Below are 23,472 nucleotides of genomic sequence, written 5' to 3'. Positions count from 1 at the left end.
TGATTCTCTTTATTTGCAAGTTGATGCAGCAAGTCAATGCGTGGTGGGAAAATGTGTTAAAGCAAGTCCAAGAAGGAAAAAATAAAAAGAGACTGCTTTTTCCTACTACATGCGGGTGTGTGTGTGTGTGGGAGGATAAATGAATCAAGCTTTGCAGTTTGACCTAAAATATATATTATCAATTATATATATAAATAAATAATATTTATTTCATCATATTTTACAAATAAAATAATTTTCATGAATTTTTAGCGTCCAATGAAGATTATAAAAAAAAAAGAAGTCTTATGTGTTGTACGGTACGTATGTAAATTTAAATTTAATAATTAATAAACGTTTAAATAAATCTATAAATGACATGCAGCGTGACCTATAAAACTGATTAAAATCAATATCTTAAGTTTTTTAACATGAGAATATATTAAATGTTTCACATTGAATAAACTGATACATAATCTTCAGATTGCATGACAAAGATCAAGTAACATTCATACCCAATTCACATTTGACCTGAGTATTAATAGAATATAAATTCTTTAGGGCACAACAACAACCTTGTCTAGAACTTTCATTAAGTCTAATAATAGAATAATTTGTAGCACTTAACCCAGGTGCGTATTGACTAAAGTATGCTATTGTAAACCCTAATGTGCGTGTGTGTGTGTATAATGATGTCACTTTTGGTGAGCTGCTTCGTAACTGACACTGAATATTGTCCTTTCCTATTTGGTGGTTTGTGTCGTCACCAAGACGTCACACAACGTGAGCGTGTGTTTGTGAAACGTGGGGAGGAAACAGCTCTACCTGGTGGCCAGTGAAAATACTGCAATTCTGGTCAAGCTAGTGAATGGTTAAAAAAACAACAAGGACAGTTCAAAGAGTCTTCTGCGTTATTATGTTTGTATCCCCTGCCGCTAATAGTAAAAACTTTTGCAAATACTCAATGGCTTCCCAAAAATGTTTATACCTGACTGTAATTGCTTATGGATGCCACAAGATGGCCATAAAGCACAATTTATTTTGGCCTGACTAACTGAAGCTCCTCCTCTCACTTCAACATAGTTGCTTGGCCCCAAGATGATGCCAAAACAATATTTATTATAACAATAATAATAATAATAATGCCCCCCCCCCCAGAAGAAAATAATTTAACTTATTCACTGTCAGCCATTTTGAAAGCAGTTTCCTATATTGCCAGCTGTTTTTCAAGGTACCGCTTTGTCTTTGAACATGCAGATTTTCAAATTTGAACATCAAGGATTTGTCAAGTCAAAATTAAGTTTTAGACAATGAAGTCCTAAAATTGTCGAGTCCTCCCACCTCTGCTAATGGATCTGAAAAGCGCCCCAAAATGTGTCATCAGTCAGGAAGTCTCCGCTGATATTGACACGGACGCTGTCCCCCTCCTGGAGGCGCACCATCTTGGCCACCCACACGGACCCGTGTGTCGAGGCCGGGTAGGAGCCCTCGGCCAGCTTCCTGATGCTTTTGCCAGATGTGGCATTTCTGGTCACGATGACGCTTTTGCCTCTGCTATTGCTTCTGGATTGTTCTCTGAAGGTGACCTGGGCAAACAGGAAGTAGACGCCAGCCTTGCCAAACTGGATGGAGTCGTCACGCAGTGCGAGGGTGCATTGGTCACACGTGGGTTGGCAGGACTCCCAAGGTTCTGTTTTGGAACCTGTGGGAAGAGGACATTTTGAGATCTACAGATGTCACAAATTGTACGTTTTGGAATTTCCTTTCCCCGGTATTTCATTTTTGTTTTGTTTTTGTGGGGGCATCCTCTGTTTTCTGAAGAAACTACTTCTTGGCGGCTTATCAACATTCTTTCAAGATTTTTTTTTTTAATTTACTAATTTTTCTATGCATTTATAATAGTCAAGTCAAGTCATCTTTATTTATATAGGCATCAATATACACCGACTCCCTATCCCCCCTAAATAGTGGGGTGTTGTTTTACAATTGATTACTAACGTGGTAAATATTCATTATAAATGACAGGAATGTTTCGCAATTAATACATTGTGCAATAAATATTTTTTTTGCAATACATGTATTTTTACAGTGAGTTAATGTATATTCTACTATCAATGCACAGTATCCATTCAATATTTTGAAAGATTATGATTTTTTTTACAATGAATACAGTATTTAAAATAGTCATTGATATATTTCTAAAATTAAAATTATTTTTTAAAAATTATACTTTTTTTTACAAAAGGATATTTGTTTGTTTGTTTGTTGGCATTCCTCAGAGCTCTCTTGTGAATCCCCTCAATATGTGACACCTTGCAGGTACTACATGATAACTTGACACAGGCACAATTATAAAGGAAGAAGGTAAAGCCACAAAAGAAAGTTCTGCTTACGTTTCATGATTTGTATGTATGAATGAGAGAATCCTGCAGAAAATCCAACAGACATCAATGGAGCTCCTGTTAAAAAGAAACATAACCAATTCAGTGATTTATGACAGTAGATGAAAAGACTTGCAGGTGGCAAAATACTCACACTCTACTTAAATAGAAGTACAGATACTTGTATTTAGAAAAAAAAAGGTAAACGCAGAAGTGCCGGTTTAACTCCTGTAACTTTAGTAAAAATAAAAAGTACAGACTATAAAAGGCATAGAACAGTAAAAATTCAATTTGCCCGTCAATTATACTGTAGATGATACCCATTTTGATAACTTGATAGAACCAAAACAACGGTCGACTTTCCCTCTCTATTTCTCTTTACATCAATTCATCGTCCACATCAGGAAAATAAATACTCAAGTAAAGTAAAGATACCTTAAGTAGAGTAATCAAGTATCTGTACTTGGTTACTTCACACCACTGTGCATAAGTGAAGGTGAGGTGGACGTACGTGTGGGGTTGAAATGATGTTGGCCGCTCAGCGTTGGGGCTCCATGTGGTTCTGCCAAAGCCGCCTGGTTGGCTTTAGCATAGATGTAGGCGAGGAGCACGCCCATGACCAGTATGGCCACGGTGAGGAGAGTGAGCCACACCTGCAGCACAACCTTCTTCATTAAGCTTGGCCGAGAATCCATTCTGTCACATGACCACACAAATACGATTCAGTCTTGCTTCATTCTCAATTGCTTATGTAAAGATGATTGATACATGTGCAGGGAATATGTGTGTGTGTGTGTGTATATATATATATATATATATATATATTAGGGGTGTGAATTGCCTAGTACCTGGCGATTCAATTCGTATCACGATTCATAGGTCACGATTCGATTCGATACCGATTAATCCCAATACAAATCTATAAATTGATTATTGCGATTTTTTTTTCCTCAAATTTGGAAAATACTCATCAGTAAACATGTACATGTTTGTATGAAAATGTATTTATTTATCTGAAAATTCAGGCTTATAACTGAGCCACTGCATTTAACAAACAGGTTGCAGTCTATTTCTTGTTTGAACAGCACTGAAATAAAATATTAAGGCTTAATGTTCCATTAATGTAACATTCTTCCATGCTTAATGTGTGAATCCTAACCCTAAGTAAGACGTTTTGTTGAATATTCCCCTAAAAAATTGATGTTTTAAAATCGATTCGGCCGCATATCGAATTGATTCGAGAATTGCGCGCTGTAATATCGCGATATATTGCCAAATCGATTTTTTCTAACACCCCTAATATATATGGTATGTTAATTTTTAAAAGAGAGTACACTCACCTGGTGTGTTGTTCTCACTGCCCAAATTCATCTGATGTGTCTAGTCTAAATTATATACCAGATTTCCTTCATTGTGGTCATGCAGGGAGGAAGAGGGGGCTGTGGTGAGTGTAGGTGGCTCCGATTCAAAACCCCGCTGTTTTTTTTTTACGTTTCAGCTGAAACTGAGAAACGCGATACAAAACTGTTATTGGGTTATTGAATGTGAGTATTTTTAATTGAAATAAAACCAAATGGAATAATTTCACTAAACATGTTTATATTTTTACATAAATGTTAAAGAATAGGAAAGAAAGTGTGAGTGATGAGAAGTATTTTTACTGACCTTAAGATGTAGATACGTGTGTGTGTGTGTGTGTGTCATGTACTCTTCGTACCCTGCTCATTGATGTGGGTGGTGTGTGAAATTCCCAAGTTTATAGGTCACCTTTTTTTAACCACGAAACGTTTCACTATTCTCTCGCTCTCACTAGAAGACAGCATAAAATAGCAATAACAACAACAACAATACTTTCACAAAAGAAATTGTGACAGCAACAATTTCCCAACTCGACCCTACTGCACACTCAGAATAGGAAAGCGCTATATAAACAAAAATGACTTGACTTCAGTATCATAATATTGATAACTATGTCTTGAAAAAATGCAACTAAAATTAGGACTTTTATCCTCAATTTTTTTTTTCTGTTTTTGTAAAGGTTATGCCTATTTTATAGAAAAGTACTTGCGTAACTTTATGAATGTTTTTCTAGTGAATTAACTCTGCTTTTCTCCATTTTTTTGTGTCCAGTGACCCCTTAAAGATAAAAAAAAATTCCAAGAACACCTCCTATTCCAAATATCAATTCAAATTACAACTTTCCTTTGACGCCTTAAGTATATATTTTTTTGTTGCCTCTTTTTAAGGAAAAATATTGACATAAAAGGTTGTTTTAGTCGTCTAACATTAAAATGGACACCTGACATGAAATCGTAATTTGACAGGTTCAAAGATTAAGACTTTTTTTAAGTTGGATTCTTCAAGTTGTGGGGTCCCTCTGAGCTCTATTCCAGATCCCCTCTTATTTGTGATCAATTTCAGAAAAATGGATGATCGTTTTTATTCTCTTCCATAAAAAAAGGCAACGGACACAAGTTTAAAAACGAATTCGATTTTTATCATGTTCAAAAATAAAAATGCAATTGGATTATTTACCCACTACTGTGGGGTCCTTTTGGGCTTTCTTCAGGGTCCCTCTTATTTGTCATCGCTTTGTGTTAAAGGGGTGGATATTTTAGTCATCTAACATTAATAAGGACAATTTACACAAATTATATTCTCTCTTGTAGAAAAATTTGCTTCATAGATTAATATTTGTGGTATCTATCCAGGGCTCTATTCCGGGTCTCCTCCTATTTGCAAACCACTTTGACAAATGGATGGTTGTGTGAGTCTTGCAACAATAAAATGGCAACTTATTACACATTTAAACAATGCATTTTGACCATTTCAAATATTGAGATGAAATTGGAGCATAGGGTCCCTTGGGGCCCCCTCATTTAATTTTGTTATCAGTTGTGAGAAAATAATGGTTATTTCTTTAATTGTATTTTGATCATGTTCAAAAAATAAGATTAAATTACATCATTTAGCTTGTGGGATGCCTCAGGGCTCTATTCAGGGTCCCACTTATATTTGTGATCAATTGTGGTAAATGGATGGTTATTGTAGTCATCAGACATGAAGTAGGACAACTGACACAAATTGTCTTCTCTTTTGTGTAATTGTGAGGTTAAGAGATTGGCATTTGGGATGTTTGTGATCAATTGTGGTACCTGGATTTTTTTTTTTAGCTCTAATACACAAAATGACGACTAATACAAATTTGAAAACTTTATTTAGATTTTGTTCATGTTAAAACATTAATATAGAATTTGATTGTATACTTTGTGATGTCTGTCAGTGCTATATTCGGGGTCCCTCTTATTTATTTATTTTTACCAATTGTGGTAAATTAATTTATAGTTGTTTTTAGTCATCTGAAATTAAAAGGAATGACCGGCACGGAAGTAATCTGATGCTGATCATGTATTAAAAAAAAAAAAAAAAAGTATTATCTTTAAAAAGAAATAATAATAAAATTATTTTTGTTCCCTTTAAAAAAATAAAATCCTGCAAATGAACAAACCTCACTTAGAAGTTACTCACTCCATACCATGATTGTATGAGTCCTGAAATACCATTGACTTGTGCAACGCTTGTGAGCGCAGAATCGTCTTCCATATTTCCTTGCGCAGACAACTCACTTGCTGTCACCCGAGAGATGAGTCAAAAGTTTCACTTCCCTTTAAGGTCATCTCAACGGGGAATTCCCCAGCATTCAGACAGCGTTCTCCTGGATTATGTAAATGTCACCCGCTTTCTCTTTACTCATCTGTATCGAGCACACAAATAAACACAACAGACACCTACGCTGTTCACAGTGGCAGGCTTTCTGCTGTTCACCAGGTGTCGTTCCTACTTTTTTTTTTTGGAGGCACACAGGTATGACAACCATTTCTCTGCTCCCAGGATATTAACAGAACTAGGAATACCTGTAAACATAATATTGATGTAATATTGTTTGTTTTCATAAAGATTTTTAGTTTGACAGATTGTAAAGTTCACAATATTAACAAATATTATATATAATTATGGAGGTCTTGCGACTGACTGAAAGTGACATCACAGTTGGTCAGGGCTCAGGTAACGACCAATCACGGCTCACCTGTATTCAGAGTTTGGTCATGTGACGTTTACAAACTGTCGGGATCGGTCGTTACCTGAGCCCTGTGCAACTGTGATGTCATTTTCAGTCGACGGCAAGTGGCAAAATGGTCGCCCTCTGAGATGGATGAAAAAAAAAGAAGAGGATTTTGCTGCTTTATTCATATTCCACAAACATAATCCATCCATTTACTACCGCTTTTCCGGGGTCGGGTCGCAGGGGCAGCAGCTTTAGGAGGGAAGCCCAGACTTCCCTGTCCCCAGCCACTTCAACCAGTTCCTCCTATGGAGGACCAAAACTGCCAAAATTTAAAAAAATTTATGACTACAAGTGTAAATAAAAATCGATATAAAAAATATATAATTTGAAAATTAAATCCCAAAAAATTTATATAAATGGAAATAAAACAACAATATATATATATAATATTGATATTGAGATGTGCATGTATCGTAAAACACACACCTTACTTCACCCAAATCTAACACACAAAGCGTGGGTTAGTGTTAAGTATAATAATACATTTTATTAATGTACCCAGTGCTACACAATAGTAACAAAGCTCCATCCTACAGAAAATGAAGGTGACTAAATGTGAAACTGATTGCGTGCTGACACTGTCAGTATGAGTCATTGTGAACAGCATTTTGTTTGCAATAAAGCTTTCAAACAAATTCAGTAATCCCCTGCAGTTGACAATATCGCATAATTACATTTTCTTGGTGGTCAATTTTGAAAGGTTTTTAATTGTGGAGCAATAATTTGCATGCCAAAGCAATTAAAAGTATAACTTTGTCACCATCTGGTGGTATCTTAGAGTCAAGTAAATATACACACTTCACCATTACAGGTTCCAAAATATCCATATAACAATACTTAACCATATTTGCAATCCCTAATGTACCTGTGGATGAAAGAAGTTAAGCTTGTGGTAAAAATGATCCGAGCGCACGTCACTGGGGCCATTGAGAGTGACTCCAGTCTTTAAATGTATACCAATTTTTGGCTTTATTACAGACCACATCCTTTTTCTGTAGCAACCTGTGGGTTCATTGAGTGACATTGTGTAGTGTGCAACCACCATAAAGAGGAAAGCGGGTACAATATATTGAAAGACCAGGGATCGCTTTAATTCACTTGAATAGCCCCAATAACATGCGCTCGGCTAGTAAAACATTTTTCCAGAACCTCCGCTTAATTCCTCCACAGGTAGATATGAAACTGTAAAGCATTGTTGTAAAAAAGTATGTGTGCTGTATATACTTATGACTTCTGTCCCTTTTTCCAATGAAGAAGTGTGGCTTTGCTGTACACATTACATATCATTTTTGGAATAACAAGTGAAGTAATAATTATTGTTCTATTCTACTGTATAATATTCAGCAATATTCTCAACTATTAAATGTGGAGAGACTTTGCAATTTGGTACAGATTTTATTGTTAGTGGCGGCTCAAGTGATGCGTTGTTCTAGCGGGCCCCGGGCTTAAGAATTTGATCTAAGAGTCCCCTTTTAGCACGTTCAGCAGCTCGCCGCTCTCCTGAAGCTCCTTGACAATGTCCAGACCCCCGATGAGCTCGCCCTTCACGTACAGCTGCGGGTAGGTGGGCCAGTTGGAGTAAGTCTTGAGCCCCTGGCGCACTTCTTCGTCCTGCAAGATGTCGAAAGTGCCGTAGTCCGCGCCGGCGCCGTTCAGGATCTCCAGGATCTGCCGACTGAAGCCGCAGCGCGCCGCTTCTTTGTTGCCCTTCATGAACAGCATCACCGGGTTCCGGTTGATCGTCTCCTTGAGCCGGTGCTCCAGGGTGACCACTTTAGGGCAGGCGCTCTCCAGCTCGCCGGACTCAGCCATCTCCTTGACGATGTCGAGGCCGCCTAGGAGCTCTCCGTTGGCGTACAGCTGCGGGTAGGTGGGCCAGTTGGAGTAGGTTTTCAGCCCCTGGCGCACGTCTTCGTCGGACAGGATGTCGAAGGTGCTGAACGGGATGTTTCTCTCGTTGAGGAGGGCCACCAACTGCCGGCTGAAGCCGCAGCGGGGCTCCTGCGCGGTGCCCTTCATGAACAGCATGCAAGGCGCCGCGTTGATCAGCTTCTTCAGCCGCTCGTTTAGATCCACCGGGCCTCTAGCGGGCTCCGAGCCCCCGCTGACAGCCAGGCGCTGGACCTTCTTTGACAGCTCCGGAGCATGAGCCCCATCTAGCCGGTCCACTTTCTCGCCACCTTTGAAGAGGACGAACGTGGGCACGGAAGCGATGTCGTACTTCTCCGACACCTCCGGCGCCGCTTCAGCCTCCAGCTTGATGAACGTGGCGTGAGTGTGCTCCTTGGCCAGCTCGGCCATCACCTCGTTCATCTGGCCGCACTGAGGAGCCCATGATGCCTGGAAATGCACCACTGTGAGACGAGAGCCGGCTTTGGCCAGGAAATCTTCAAACTCCTTTCGAGTTTTTGCTTCCACGAAGTTCGCCATGTTGCTTCGAGCACCGCTTCCGGTTTTTTGCTGATGACGCAACTGTGACGCATTTTTCGACTTTTTGTTCAAACTAAAATAAATTAGTTTAAAGGTACTCAAAAGTTTCCCGTTTCTGTATTATTTCTATTAAAGTGTGTGTGTGTGTGTGTTTTCCATCATGTTGTTTCGAGCATTTCGGTCTTCTTTGGTAAGTTGATCTGACGTCACTGTGACACGTTTTGCAACGTCTTGTCGCAATGCTGCCCCTCTAAGTCCGTTTGTGGTATTGCAACTCGTTTTGCTCTCGTTTCAACTGAAACGAAACAAAAAGAATAAATACAAATTATATTCTCTTTCTGACCCTTTTCATTGAGCGACATAATACACAATTTATAGGGTACAAAAATTGGAATAACGATAACAAATGTCCAGAAAATAAACAAGTAAAACTAAGCCTTTTCTTCTGCGATTTTTTTCCCATTCACTGATGCTGACACTCAAATTATAGAGTATGAAATTGTAACAATAGATTGCAAATGTACATGCACAACAAATACCACAAAATAATTTATTAATTAAAAAATTACAAGTAAATTCTAGTTTCCTGTTCCAAGTTACGTCACTTCCCCATACCCCGGCAAGTGCTAGCTAGTTAGAGACGCTAGCCGGAAAGCGTTTGGAATTTGGTGATAAGAAACAGAAGTGTACGACAGATAAGTAAAAGGGGCACCGCCACCATCAAGGTAATACTGTACGTTTTTTCCTAGAAAAGTACGCAACAGCCAATCCGACCATAGTTTGTGTCTTGGCAAAAAATATATCTGTTTTTTGCTTAACGTTAGCTCGGGCATCGCTATTGCTAGGTTGGTTGCTAACCTCCGTCACACAGGATCGGTCACTCGCTCGGGTCAGCTAGTATACTTGAGGAGGAGGCTAGTGTTTTTCAGATATTTGATTTATATTAGTGCTGTTGTTTTTTTCCTAGTCGAGCGTTTTCTGTTCGTCTATCTAGATGAATCCAGAACGTCAACGTTGTACACAGATTTGAACAACGGCACTGATTAAAGTGGCACCCTTCCCAGAAGAACTGTCTGTGTTTACTTTTCAAGTGCAGTACTAGTTTTAGTTTGCTTTTGCAGGGAATAAGCGGTTCGGGAAATGGATGGATGGAATTCTATTTGTCTGATCTACTTTCGAAAATAAATGACGTAACGAGACATAACCAGCTCATTCCAGTCTGTGTCATTGTAAAAGTAATGCCACTTCAGCTCAGTCAATGTTTGGCTATAGTGTATCATTGCGCTTTAAAAAAGTTTTTTTTTTTTTTAATGGGACTACTGAACTATTTAACTGACAAATTTGCCGGCGTCATCAGTCAAATTAGACAAAGGTTAGAAAGACTCGTGAAAATACAATCAGAAAAAAATGTTGATGCTGTTTTTTTAAATAACAAAACTACCAAAAATAGTTATTATACAAATACTATTATAAAAATGTAGACATGGTGGCTATGTAAGCAAATATACAGTTTTTCTTCATTAGCTTAGATTAATTATTATTATTATATTTTGGGATGAATGAGTCCCAAAACCAGGTATCGTATTGGGCCAGTATTGGGGACTCATTCTACGTGACACCAAAGCACACGGTGAAAGCATAATGTTGAATATTATTATGTTGATTAACCTTGTTGCATATTACAGGAACACCATGGAGGAACAAAGTGCAGATATAGAAGTGACGGTGAAAACATTAGACTCTCAGAGCAGAACCTACACTGTCGGCGCTCAGGTAAGAGAGGAAGTAACTCCAAACTGGATTTTCACTTTGTAAATGGCTTAATTTGGCCTTCCTTCCCTGTAGTTGACCGTAAAAGAGTTCAAGGAGCACATCGCGTCTTCTGTGGGGATTCCCATTGACAAACAGAGGCTTATCTATCAGGGCAGAGTCTTGCAGGATGAAAGGACCTTGGCAGACTACAGTAAGTAATCCACATATGCTCCACTTAACTGAGCACAATTGGAAATACAAAAATGCTCTACTTTCCAATAGATGGTGTTGAACCTTTACTGGTCTCACAATTCAAATTATTACAATGAGTCACATTAGTCTGTTATGTTCAGGCATGTGATTTTTCCGCTAATTCGCGGAATTCCGCTTTTTTTATCTCCCCCCCCCCAAAAAAAATCCGATTTCGTCTCTCTACAGCATTCCGTTTTAGTGTTTCCGCAACTGAAATGAAACCGATCTTGCGATTGGCGGAAGTCTCCGTGTTGACCAATAAGAGCGCTTGTTATAAAGGCATAGGCGTATGCCATTGTTTGTTGACCAATAAACGCGCTTGTTATAAAGGCACAGGAGTATGCCATTGTTCATTTCTCAGACGTTTTTGCCGGGTGTTTAAAGAAATGTCCGTGATCGAACGCAAAGATGCTCCGCGAGTTAAGGAAATTGACAAGATCGTAAAAAACAAGTTTCGATGGGACTGGTTAGAGAAGGATATATCTACAAATGTTGGAAAGAAGACTGTGACGAATTTGTTCAGTGACTTTATTCGGAAGATCGATCGTGCCGGGAAAGCGCTTTGCATTTGGTGCTATGATACCGTTGACGATGGTGCGAGAGGTTTCAAAGCTCTTGAAAGTCACGCAAAGAGCAAAAAACACGTGAAAGAACTCCAGTCAAGAACAACAAATTATTCCATCGCTGGAAGTTTCGGTGCCCGAACGAAAACTCCAAAACTTTACGGCCTCCAGACCTTATTGACATCACAATCGGAAGCGGTAATAGAGAGACGTGAACCTGCGCCAGTTGCTGACAGAGTCGTGAATTTTGAGGTCGGTGGTAAACGTTTCAAATTAATCGAAATCAAATTTTCGAAAATATTATAACGTAATAAAAATGGTCATAAATATTTAACATGGTTAATCATTGGCACAAACTCAAATGAATGCTGCATGTTTGCACTTTTCAGGTTTCAACATGTTGACTATCTTGATGTATGCAGTTACAGAGATGATCTTAGTCAATCCGAATGCATGATTGTGTTTTTACTAGAGCTTGCTGCATGAGGTATTTTATGTTTTTGTCATGCATTATGTATTAAATTAAGAATGATTGATTAAATGATTTATTGCATGGTAAATATATATGATGATATTCTCAGTGATAGTTTTTAAAAGCAAAGGCAGTCCAATGTTTTTGAATGTGACTGATTTTGAGTTGACTAAAACTGCAATTTTATATGGGATAGTTCAATATACATTGAAAATTTATGCTGTTGTTTTGTCTATTTCTTTGTCATCTGAGTGCATTGAAAGTACTCAAAAACACGGAAAACCCATGAGCTCTGGACCTAGCTGAGTGCCCGCGGCCCCCAGACCCCCGGCTAAATTTTCAGATAATTTCACTTTGGTCAAATCACATGCCTGTATGTTACTTGAATCTATATGACTACTGTTTTGTTTCATATGTAAATTCAAGCAGCCATTTCGACATGGTCAAAAAAAAAGTTTTGTAGTTAGCCACTCAGGGTGGACGGAAACAGCTAACATGTTTCTTTATGTTGTTGGTGATCCCTGCATATACATTTTTGTGTTTCTTAAGTTTACACTACATGTGACTTGTCAAGTTGGTGCTGCGTGCGTGAGTGAGTTTGTTTGCAGGCGTCCACTTTATATGATTAATTTTAAGTAACACCCCTCCTCTCCAATGTTTCCTGTGTGTCTTAGATGTGGGCGGCAAGGTGATTCACCTAGTGGAGCGCGCGCCCCCTCCGCCCTCCCAACCCGGCTCGGGGTCGAGTGGCATCTCGGCCGATGGCGGCGGTGGCTCATCGTCATCACAGGACGGGCCCCATGCGCCTCCGCACGACCGTAACGCCAACAGCTACGTCATGCTGGGCACCTTCAACCTCCCCGTCAATATCATGGACCCCCAACAAATACAGGTGCAACCTGTTGACCTTTTTAGTTATTTTTTCCCCCCTTCCAGTTACCAGTGTTGACATTTGTTCCCTCTACCTTGTTTAGATGTCAGTACAGCAGATGGTGTCCGGCATGGGGGACAATGCAAGGAATGCCAGAGTGACAACCAGCACTGGGGTAGGTCACAACTCGCACCGCGGGAGTGACACACAACGAGCATCGTGGCCAATCACAATGCAAAACACTCATTGCCACTATAGTTCCTCATTCATGCACACACCTATTTAATATACCAACATGAAGCTGGGATTAGTGTCTAGTCAGTGTAACCCCGAGCACAACGTTGATTGTAGACTTAAAAACATTTTTTTTTTATCTGACCAGTTGTTCAAGAAGCTGTGTGTTTGGTTCTTGTGCCTCTCAGGCGAAAGAGCAGTAAAGTCAGTTTTATAATCCATATGCTCCAATATTTTCATCCGCCTTTTTTCTTTCAGAACAACGGGTCGGTGAATGTGCACATTGACATGGATCAGCCGATGCATAGCGAACCTCGCCTGAGGTTGTTGCTCGCTGAAAACATGCTGAGGGATGTCAATGAACTCATCGAAAGGATGGAGGTGAGACTGGAGAATTAGAGTAGTGGTCTTCACTTGCAAAGTTAAATTAGCTTTGGATTTTATTGTAGTTTTTTTGTACATTTTGATTTTTAAAATTTTTGTTTTGTTATTATTCAGTTTGTTGGTTGAATTTTTGTGTTGGTTGTAGTTTTCCTTTTTTATTTATATTTATATTTTTACATGGAGAATTTTATTCCAAGTCTCCTATTAAAATCCAACCTTGGCTTTTGTTAATTCCTGCATTTGTGTCTGTGTCAGGGTCGGTCAGCCGACCCGTCTGTTCATGCCCAAAGGGAGACTCCATCCGCTGCCGCCCCGCCACCTCCCTCGTCCACCACCTCCACCCCGTCTCCCTCTGCTCAGCCCATGGACACCTCTCCTCCTCCTGTGACGCCGCCGCCACCGCCGCCCTCCGCCTCCTCGGCGCCACCCGAGGGACCGACACCTCAACCTGGACCGCTGTGAGCCTCTCACACGCTTGTTTCTCATAATTGGCTTGTTTTGTTTTATTAGAAGTAAATCAGTCATTGTTTTGTTTTTCCCCACTAGCCACCCCAGCCCAACTGATCTGGTCGAGATGTTGTCGGAACTGCGGCGGGTGGAGGAGAGGCTGCAGCCCTTCATCCAGAGAGCTCACACCATCCTGGAGACAGCCACCTCTGCAGAATACAACAACAACACAGTAGGATTTAAACACACACACACACACACATACAAGTCACACTACTCTGCATGATTGGGGTCGTTGACGATACGGTAGAAGTTACAGCTGGGTAACTATCTTGGTTTTAATGGAGCCTGGATTTGAACCCACAACATTTTCACTTGTGACGCGGATGTGCTAACCGCCCTAAATGAAGGATTCCTCCTTAAAAATAATATGTATTTAAATAAAATATGGATGTTTAATCACTTACATTATAATGGCCTACATCTTTTCTATTTATTCAAACGGCAAAAGCATAATGCTAGCCGCTATGTCCACTAGCCAGAGGCTGAGCTGCACTTTTTGTTTTAAGGCTTACACTTGCTTTCTCATCATATATTCAGCATGATTGGCTTTTACTGGCCTAATTTCTTGTCATACAGAAAACATGAAAATGACTCTGCTCACGTTTTAATTTTTTTAGCGGCAATTAAAGTGACTAATTGCTTTTTTTTGTCCACAGGAAAGAGAGGACGACCAGCAGACTCTGGTCCTCACATGGGAGTGTCTGCGTCTTGTGGGCAACGCCCTGGTGGCACTGAGCGACCTGCGGCTGAATCTCCTGAGCCCGGTGCCGCGCCACCTTCACGTGGTTCGACCCATCTCCCACTATACTGTTCCTGTCACGATGCCTGGCGCCGTGCACCACCACATTCCTGTGCAAGTAAGTTTGAGAGTGGGCAGTGGTTTCAAGTAAACAAGTACAAATTACAAATTAATTAAATAGATTTTTGGGGTAGTTTTATTTTTTAAAAATTTTTTTTACTCTGTACACTTGAAAACATCTGTACTCTCTATATGTTGGTAAAAAAAAAGAAAAAAGAAAAGTTGACCACATAAAATTAAAGGCGCACATTTTTTTTCATACTCTTCGCTGAGAGCAGCTTTGTCTCATTGGTCACTGCTAATTCAAGCCCCCCCCCCACCCCACCCCCACACACACAGATGAACCTGGGCACCACCATGTCCGCCACAGCCAACGGCACCGAAGGACAAGCCCCGCCCGCTCCGCCGGCCGGTCAGTCGGAGCAGGCAGGTCAGGGACAGACCTCTCCTCCACAGACTTACACGTCCAATCAACAGGCTGGACAGGGACAGGGCCAGGCCGGCCCCCGTGTCATCAGGATCAGCCACCAGGCAGGCCCGGTGGTTATGATGCAGATGAACACGGACGGTGTGTTGTCCCCTGCCTGCCACTGATTTGAATGTTTTTCTTACACGTTACGGCTGCCAGTGTGGCATTTTAATGGTTAAATGTGTTTGTTTGTTTTCTTCCTTCCCTGCAGGATCAACTTAGTGGTCATATAAGTGTTTGTGTTTTTATACAAAAAATAGTCTGTTTTTGTGATATTTATGCATGTGTGTATGTAGGCACAGGCCCGAACCCGACTGCTGGTCACCAGATGCCAGGACAGCCAGGTAAAAATATATTTCCCCAGCACAAGCACCCTTTTCACACTGGCAAGTCAAAGCCAGCTTTTGCCTAGTTTGCTGTGTTTAAGGTACCAACGTGAGATGAGGGCATTGAAGTTGTCGCCTTAAAGTGGAAGTCAACCTTAAACATTTCTTGACAACAACGTGTTACATGTGACCTCACTAGTGTAAAAATGACATTCTGATTAATATTAAATTTTTGGAATTTGTGTTATGCAGCAAAATCTGAAGCTGAGCTATGATTGGTTGTTACCTGAGCAACTGTGATGTCATCTTTGATTGACATCAACTGGCAAAATGGCCGCCCCTGAGATGTATAAAAACGGCTGGATTTTGCTGCTTAATTCATATTCCAAAAATTTTGTTGGGCTGCATGGAACATCTTATTGTCAAAAAACCTTTGGGTGGTTGACTTCTTTTTTTAATTGAGCCATTTTTTAAATGGGTGTTGATGACTGTTAACTCTGATTTTGCTTCTTTAGGTGGCCTTCCACCAGACTTCATGCGTAATCTCATGCAACAGATCACTCAGTATGCCACGGCTGTGGCGGCCAGTGCCGCCACCGCCGCTGCCACGGGCCAACCAGTCCCGCCGCAGCCCACCCCTCCCGGCTACAGCTCCACGGCCAACTCCTCGGCCACAACCACGGGTCCCAACACCCCGACCACCACGCCCACTGCGCCGCCGCCGCCCCCTCACTCCGGCCCTCAGCCCCAGGCCAGAGTGGTGTTCACCCGGCCCCCCTTCGCTCCCAACATCCCTCTGCCGGCGTTCGGCACCCGAGGGACTACCATAAACGTTAGGGCGGCCATGCCGGGTCAGCAGCCTGGGCAGGTAGGAAGGTTTATTTGGTTGTTACTGACAATTTCACAAATTTTTTATCTAATCATTTAATTGTCTTGTTTACAGCCTTTCAACGCTGCTGCTGTCAACCAGATGATTAGTGCGGTGGTTGGTCAGCTTCTGATGCCTGGACAAATGGGCACGTATATATATACATTTGATTAATTCATGGGAACATCTAAGAGGGGACAGATACATTTCCCCCCCCAAAAAATGTAAAATAGTTCACAGGCTTTTAATAACATGTTTAGGGCACATCAGTGTATCTCCCCTTTAAAATGAAATACTGCTGTCATCCGTATTCAATTCCTTCTTTTCACAGCTGGTCAGACGGCTAACCCCACCTCTTCCCCGTCCACCTCAACATCCTCCTCCACATCCTCGTCCTCCTCCCAAACGTCCTCCACCTCCTCGTCTTCCCCCTTTTCCGTCTCGAGCGGCGACACCAACACCGCCAGTGCGCCGAATCAGTCCGAGGGCAACGGTGGCGAGCAGGCCCAGCCGCATGAGATGCCGGACATCGGCCAAATGCTCGGCTCGCTGCTCGGCGCCACCGGCCAGGCGGGGGCGCCCTCCATCACGGTCACCACCTCCAGCATTCCCAACATCATGCGGGGAGTGGCCGACTTGATGCAGCAGGTAGGTGTGCTTTTTCCTTTGCAGTTTGGCCATGTTGTTTGTTGGTCAATAAAAATACTGTAGGTGGCACTCACTTTTACTCAAGTATTGGAATTGGATCAGGACGTCTACTTTTACTCTAGTCTTTGTATCTATACTTCTACATAAATCTTGAGTACGGTACTTTTGCCGCTTGTTGTGCGACTGGCTTTCAGTTTTGACTCTTTTTGGTGTCCATTTCCACTTTCCTTTCCACTCCACGCAGCCCATCTTCTCCCAGCCACCGCCGCCTCCTCCACCCCCCACCGGCACCACTGGCGCTTCCAGCGCGGGTTCCAATCCCACATCAAACCCCGCGGCGGCACCCGACGCCCTCAACCCAGAGCCGTTTATCGGCATCGTCCGTGGCGTCCTGACCAGCATGATGGGCTCCCTGGGCCAGGCGCAGAATGACACGGAAAGCATTGCCCAGTTCATGCAGAGGCTCTCGCAGAGCACCAACATCTTCATCAGCCCGGAGGAGCCATCTGGTAGGTGACACAATGAAGTATGCTGTAGCCATACACATTTTTTTTGTTACAATTTAAAGCATTTTCAGGATGTCTGGATAATGGGTCTCTAACATTAAAAATACATAAAATAAATAATTACAGGACACATATACAGTAGATTTTATTTATTGATGTATAAATATAAATTAATAATTCACAACAAAGAACTCTTTAAAATGAGATTTGATTATTATTTTTAAGTTACAATAAAACATGCACATTTGAGCATGTGCCATTTATTTGGATTAGGGGTCTCAAAATTAGCATGTTAATATGGAGTTAAAAATGTACTGTTCCTGTCACCAACATCCAACATAAAACGCTAATGCCCCCTAGTGGCAGGACAATTGCTTCAACAGAAATTGATGACTTAATGTTTTACATTCATTTGAACTTGTATAATATATATTTTCAAATAACTGAATTACTATAAAATTACCGTATACAACCATAATTGCATTAGGTGCACACATTTGTCCACTTTTATTATTTAACAGGAGTAATAAAAGTTTGAAAAATATAAATATTTTGTTGAAAATTTAGAACAGATATACAATGTGAGATTAATTTCGGATTAATCACAGTTAACTGGAACTCATGCGATTAATTACGATTACAAATTGTAACTGACTGAAAGCCCTAATTTGGAATAATGGAGGATTAATTATTTCATTATTAAAAAAAAAAAAGGGTTACGTACTAATTTTTAAATGACCTTACTAATCTTTCCTGTCCCTTGTGTAGCAGATCAATTTCACATCCTTTTTTAAACAACTGAAGGATCCCACTCCCTCGGTTCCTCATCCTGTGTCTGTTGCGGTCAGGGTTCTTCGGCGAGCTGCTGATGCTGGTTTGCCAGACGTTCACCATGTCGGACTTGGTCATGCTGCTGCACGGCCATCACCAGCCCCTGGGCCGCATCCAAACCCAGCTGGCCCAGTTCTTCCGTCAGAACTACCTCAACGGCCGAGAGCCCACTGATGATAACATCGCCGTCAGTACCGCTTGTTCTCTTCTCAAATTTATTTTTAGTATTTTAATTGAACATTTACGTGCACAGAACAGTACAAAATAAGAACAAATTACTTAACAAATAAACAAGCAATATAAGACCAAAAAAAAAAAAACAAGGGGATAAGAAATCCCCCCTTTTGTTAAAGCTAAATTAAAAAAAAATTGTTCTTTACAGGCCGCTGCTGACACCATTGTGCAAGAACTGGAGGAAGACATCACCGAGAGCTTTGTGAGTTGAGGTTTTTGTCTTTCTTTTTTTTTGCACCAAACTGTCCTTGTCGTACATTATTTTAGTCATGCGTTTTTTTTTCTTCGTTTTTTTTCCTCTTCTTTTTTGCTGAACACAGAGGGAATCCTCGGTCACCGTGCTGGAGGGCGTGGATGTTACCCAGACCAACATGTCCTTCTTTAGACAGCAGCTGACGCAGATCGCCACACACATCCTTCGCTGCACAGGTGCACGTCATTTGTGTGCGCGCTGTTACCTATTGTTCATTTAACTGTAATGGCAGCTACCACATGCTCATGTCTGTGGTAGAGGAGTCAAAAGTAGACAAATATGTGACATGTAAAATTCTGCTTCTATATGGCGTTGTAAGTTGGTTTAAAAAGTTGATTAATTAAATGTTAGTTTTAATAAAAAAAAATGTTTTTGTTATCTCTGTTTCCCAGATGATTCTTTCGGACTTCGTCTGCTTCAGTTGTGCAACCAGGCTCTGTTTGAGTGCCTCGCACTCAATCTACACTGCCTGAGAGGAGACCAACCAGCTCTGACCACCGTCATCAACCACCGCATCGTATGTCATCGCCACTTCTTCCGCTTCTATCCTTATTTTCCATTTGATATCTATATCTGTGATGTATAACTTGCATTGTTTACATCCAGCGGAGGATGTCGAGCGACGTCAGCCCTAGTCTGCTTAACTGGATGACAAGCATGATGACCATGAGGCTGCAGTTTATCCTGGACCACCTTCCCGTCAACATGGAGCAGATCCAGAATTATATTGTTTACACGCCGGTAAGTGCCGCCACTGCTTCCGTGATAGCTCGGCTTATTTCCTGGGTTTAGAGCGTGCCCATAGCCCCTTGCACACTGTACTACCCACTCGACTAATAATAATCGATTTTAAGGACCCTAGATGCTGCCTCAACCATTTGGTAGACTGATTTATTTTCATATACAGGGTTTCCACCAGTGCTTTATACATAGCACTCACGTGACGTGACCGACCCCCCACCTATCGACCCGGCAGCCATTTGGTGTGGGTCAAACAATTCTGTGGCTAACAATTGCGGCCAGCGAGACGACGCAGGCAAATGATGACGAGCGCTCGTGTTGCTTACAACAAGTTACTTTGATTCATTCGTTTGTTTGTTCATTCCGGATTTTCACGAACGGCTTCACAACGGTGCCCACGTGTGCCGTTCACGGGTGCAAAAATAGGGCGAACGATGATGTGAAACAAAGCTTCCAGATAGTATTCACATGGCGTCATTTGCCCCACATTGTATGCCGTTCAGTTAACGAATATAAACCTCCACAGCAGGGAATTAGTTTAACGATAGAAAGCAACCACATTTTTTGACATGAATTATTTGTGTATAAAGTTTAAGGAATTCACATGTTGTATGTTGACGAAGCTCTTCCTCTTATATCCTGTTACTTCAGCCATCTTAACTGTTTATAAATAATATATAACATTTTTCTTTTCACAGAGGGATCAGTTGGCCGCCAGCGACACACAGCAACCAGAACGGACACAAAGTGCGACGGTAAACCATCTGTCTCCTCCTTTCTACTTCATTACTTATTTGTGATATTTAAACCTGTGCTTGACTTCCCTCCCCTTTTTTCCCGTCTCTCCAAAGATGAGTGACACCCTCTCTCCGGCCGCCGCCACCACAGCAGAGGAGGCCATGTCAGTGTCGTCGTCACGGGAGACCAGAGCGCCGCCCGCCGATCTGGGCGCCGCGGGCGGGGCCGCGCCGTTGGGCGGCGACAAGGCAGCGGCAGGGGCCGAGGGCACCAGCGAGGTCTCGGCGGGAGAGTCGGAAACATGGGCAGCCACCGTTCCTCCTGTGAGAACTTTTTCCTTCATTGGAACCCGGGGATTAATTGTGTGTGTGAGCTCAATGTGTCAGAAATTACGGTAATTTGTTTCAAAAAGTGTGACTAAAACTAAACCGTACGACAGCCGAAGTAATATTTTCCATAGGAATCCATCTTAATCCAATTAATCATTTCCGGAGAAACAAAAATGCATTTTATTGAAACTATTGTGTATCATACAAAAAAGAAATGAATGAAAAAAATATGACTACTAAAATTGATAAATGAACAAAAAACATCACTTTTATCTTTATGGAACATATCACCACCAATATCAATATCATTTAAGACAATGCCAGTCATGGCACCCATGAACATATAGTCTGAAAGCTAAAGAAAAAAACGGCAGGGGGTAAAAAAAACATGTCAAAAACCAAATTGAGGCATAAATTAGCCACGGGTCCACTGTATAAAAGTGTTGCTTTGGTGCAGCTTGTGGAATCTTGGTGGCAAGGAACTATTTTGAAGTGAAGGGAGGAACTTCCTGTAACCATTTTGTGGCATCAATTGACAATTATAAACATGCATGCTAGCTTCAGAAAATGGATGGCTCCTTGACTGTTCCTTGTTAAATGAAGATCCCGACTTTAAGATGCATTGATAATCTTGAAAGGTGATGATTATGGATTTTGAATCGTTTTGGCAGGAGTGGGTACCCATCATCCGTTGTGACATGATGACACAGAGGAAGATGAAGGCGCAGCCGCCGCTGTCCGATGCCTATTTGCACGGCATGCCGGCCAAACGTAGGAAGGTGAGCGATGGATGCTTGTGTAATAAATAATAGTTTGGGGATTTTCATGATGGTTCTTTTTTTATTTCATTTTGAATTTTTTATTTATTTTTTGTTAACTATAATTAGTTTTCAGAGCTGGTTGGTTTGTTTTTTTTATGCTTAGTTTTAGTCCGTTTTAGTTTTTAATATTTTGTATATAGTAAAAAAATATATATATATATATATATTTCATGTGTGCAAAATGAAAAAATATATATATATTGTGTAGTTAAAAACGCAACCAAAAATATTTTTAAAACAACCATCCACAAATCAAATATAGGAACCGTATATCCAACCACAGACTTTGGAGTACCGTACACTAAAATCCGTATCTCACTGAGCGGCGCAAACTTGTGAGGGTGCGCGCACGTAGCAAGTGTTGCTTTTTCAGCAGGCTTCGTTCAATTTTGCAAAACGTTGCAAAGACAATTGTCAGACACTCAAAACCTCTTAGTTTCTACTCTCTATACTCCAGACTTTTTACTCTTAGCAACATTTTGCAACACCGAAGGAAGTCTGACGAAAAAGCAACACTTGTGTGCAAGTATTTCTGCGCCACTCAGTGAGATACTGGCTTTAATGAAAATGGTTTTTTTTTCTCTTCTTCTTCAATTTAGCTTTTCTTATTTTGTTAGCTTTGGTTAATTTAATACCAAGGTTTTAATTGATGCACTGTTAATTAAACTCCTTCCTCACTGCAATGTTTTTATTTTAATTTTATTTTTTTATGTTATGTTCTCAGACGGGACTGGGCAGCGGGAGCCTGGTGTCACTGTCAGACGCTGTTAGCCAGGCGGCTAGGACAGCCGGCGTGAAGCCCATCACATCCGGCGAGCGTCTGCAGGAAGAGCTGGACGCACCCGACTTGAGGGAAGCTTATTCAGAGCAGGTGATTGCTGCACTACTTAACTTGAAATCCCTGTAAAGTGAAAATAGCAGTGCCTTATAAATGGTGTATTTTTAATTGTTTGCCTAATTATGGACTGATGCTGTAGAAAAAAAAAACCTCGATATTATTGTATTAGGGAACTATCTAAGGTCCACTATATAAAATTCCTCTTATAACCTTTTGTCTTTGTATTCCCGCACAGGTGAAAGCAGACATTAAAAAGCGAGTGCGGGACGACGCCGACTTCAGCGCTCAGCAGTTCCCGGACACGCGCAAAGCCTTCTTGTCAGACTCGTAGTACGCTTGCCGTCGTCATCGCCGACCCAACCTTACCACGCCGTACGCCCGCCCTTCCTTCCTTCTTCCACCTCTTCTTTTTCACTCAGTCCAGTGCTAACGACAGGATGCTAATAGTGCCTATTTATTATTGTTCTGCGTGTTCTTTACTCCCAAATGTTCTGATTTAGTTGTTTTTGTGTGCCCCTGCTCCATTTTTTTGTTTGTTTTTGAGCCATTTTTTAACGTGAGCTGTTGCCCTCTCAGCTATCTTTTGAGATATTATCGGCAAAAAAAATTGTGTTGCATTTGTCCACCAGAAGGCGCTATACCATTCCAGTTTTGCGCTCTCCAGTGCTTGTGTGTTCACTTTCATGGGACGAACATCATGTTTTTCGTACATGAATGTACAGTAACGCTTAATAAAACAACCTTGGTTTAAATAAACATTGTAGTTATTAACACACTATTGATTTAAAGCATACAGCTTTCAAATAATACACTCAAGGTGCACACTAAGTTTTATTTTTTAGTATAGATTAGTAGGGCACCCTTGTAAAGAAAAACAAATTAAACTTCAAAATTAAAGTCTGAATTAATTTGATAAGAAAAAATGTATAGTTTGGGGGTTTAAAGTAAGTTATTTTAGAGCTGCAACGTCAATAAAGTCCTAATATTACAATTTGTGGTTGTCATATTTTTCCGCATTTAAGTGTGACAGTATAACAAGAAAAAAAAAAACATCCTTTTGAGTCATTAAAAATGAAAATAGTCCTAGCTTTTTTTGTAACCTAATATTCCATTTGCC

The 23,472-nt window shown here is 41.0% G+C and overlaps 3 protein-coding genes across 4 annotated transcripts; 1 reads left to right on the top strand and 2 right to left on the bottom strand.

Annotated features, from left to right (window-relative positions):
- Positions 1-1,325: 1,325 nt before the first annotated feature.
- lta (lymphotoxin alpha (TNF superfamily, member 1)) lies at positions 1,326-3,055 on the bottom strand. Its single transcript, XM_086079278.1, has 3 exons — positions 2,872-3,055; positions 2,373-2,438; positions 1,326-1,681 (listed from the first exon to the last, which is right to left on the bottom strand). The coding sequence occupies exons 1-3, from the start codon at positions 3,053-3,055 to the stop codon at positions 1,326-1,328; spliced, it is 606 nt and encodes a 201-aa protein (XP_085935404.1).
- A 4,381-nt stretch (positions 3,056-7,436) lies between these two features.
- glrx3 (glutaredoxin 3) lies at positions 7,437-9,060 on the bottom strand. Its single transcript, XM_086077310.1, has one exon. It carries the CDS (start codon positions 8,914-8,916, stop codon positions 7,945-7,947), a length of 972 nt encoding a protein of 323 aa, XP_085933436.1. The 5' UTR covers positions 8,917-9,060; the 3' UTR covers positions 7,437-7,944.
- A 465-nt stretch (positions 9,061-9,525) lies between these two features.
- bag6 (BCL2 associated athanogene 6) lies at positions 9,526-23,346 on the top strand. 2 transcript variants are annotated; one of them, XM_086079193.1, is made up of 25 exons: positions 9,526-9,641; positions 10,602-10,689; positions 10,762-10,879; positions 12,630-12,847; positions 12,930-13,001; positions 13,319-13,441; positions 13,700-13,902; positions 13,991-14,123; positions 14,611-14,811; positions 15,093-15,183; positions 15,519-15,566; positions 16,064-16,416; positions 16,492-16,564; positions 16,748-17,064; positions 17,309-17,573; positions 18,419-18,588; positions 18,784-18,837; positions 18,956-19,064; positions 19,281-19,405; positions 19,495-19,629; positions 20,328-20,384; positions 20,481-20,690; positions 21,368-21,475; positions 22,242-22,388; positions 22,591-23,346. In XM_086079193.1, the coding sequence occupies exons 2-25, from the start codon at positions 10,609-10,611 to the stop codon at positions 22,684-22,686; spliced, it is 3,507 nt and encodes a 1,168-aa protein (XP_085935319.1). In that variant the 5' UTR covers positions 9,526-9,641; positions 10,602-10,608; the 3' UTR covers positions 22,687-23,346. The 2 variants fall into 2 exon arrangements, with proteins under 2 accessions (XP_085935319.1, XP_085935318.1); XM_086079192.1 differs by having other exon boundaries at positions 15,093-15,321.
- The last annotated feature ends 126 nt before the right edge of the window (positions 23,347-23,472 follow it).

The sequence above is a fragment of the Leptonotus elevatus genome, chromosome 6 (genome assembly GCF_054856555.1).
Source record: "Leptonotus elevatus isolate MCC_2025b chromosome 6, RoL_Lele_1.0, whole genome shotgun sequence".
Classification (NCBI taxonomy): Eukaryota; Metazoa; Chordata; class Actinopteri; order Syngnathiformes; family Syngnathidae; genus Leptonotus; species Leptonotus elevatus.
This window is presented reverse-complemented; position numbering and strand designations above follow the sequence as displayed.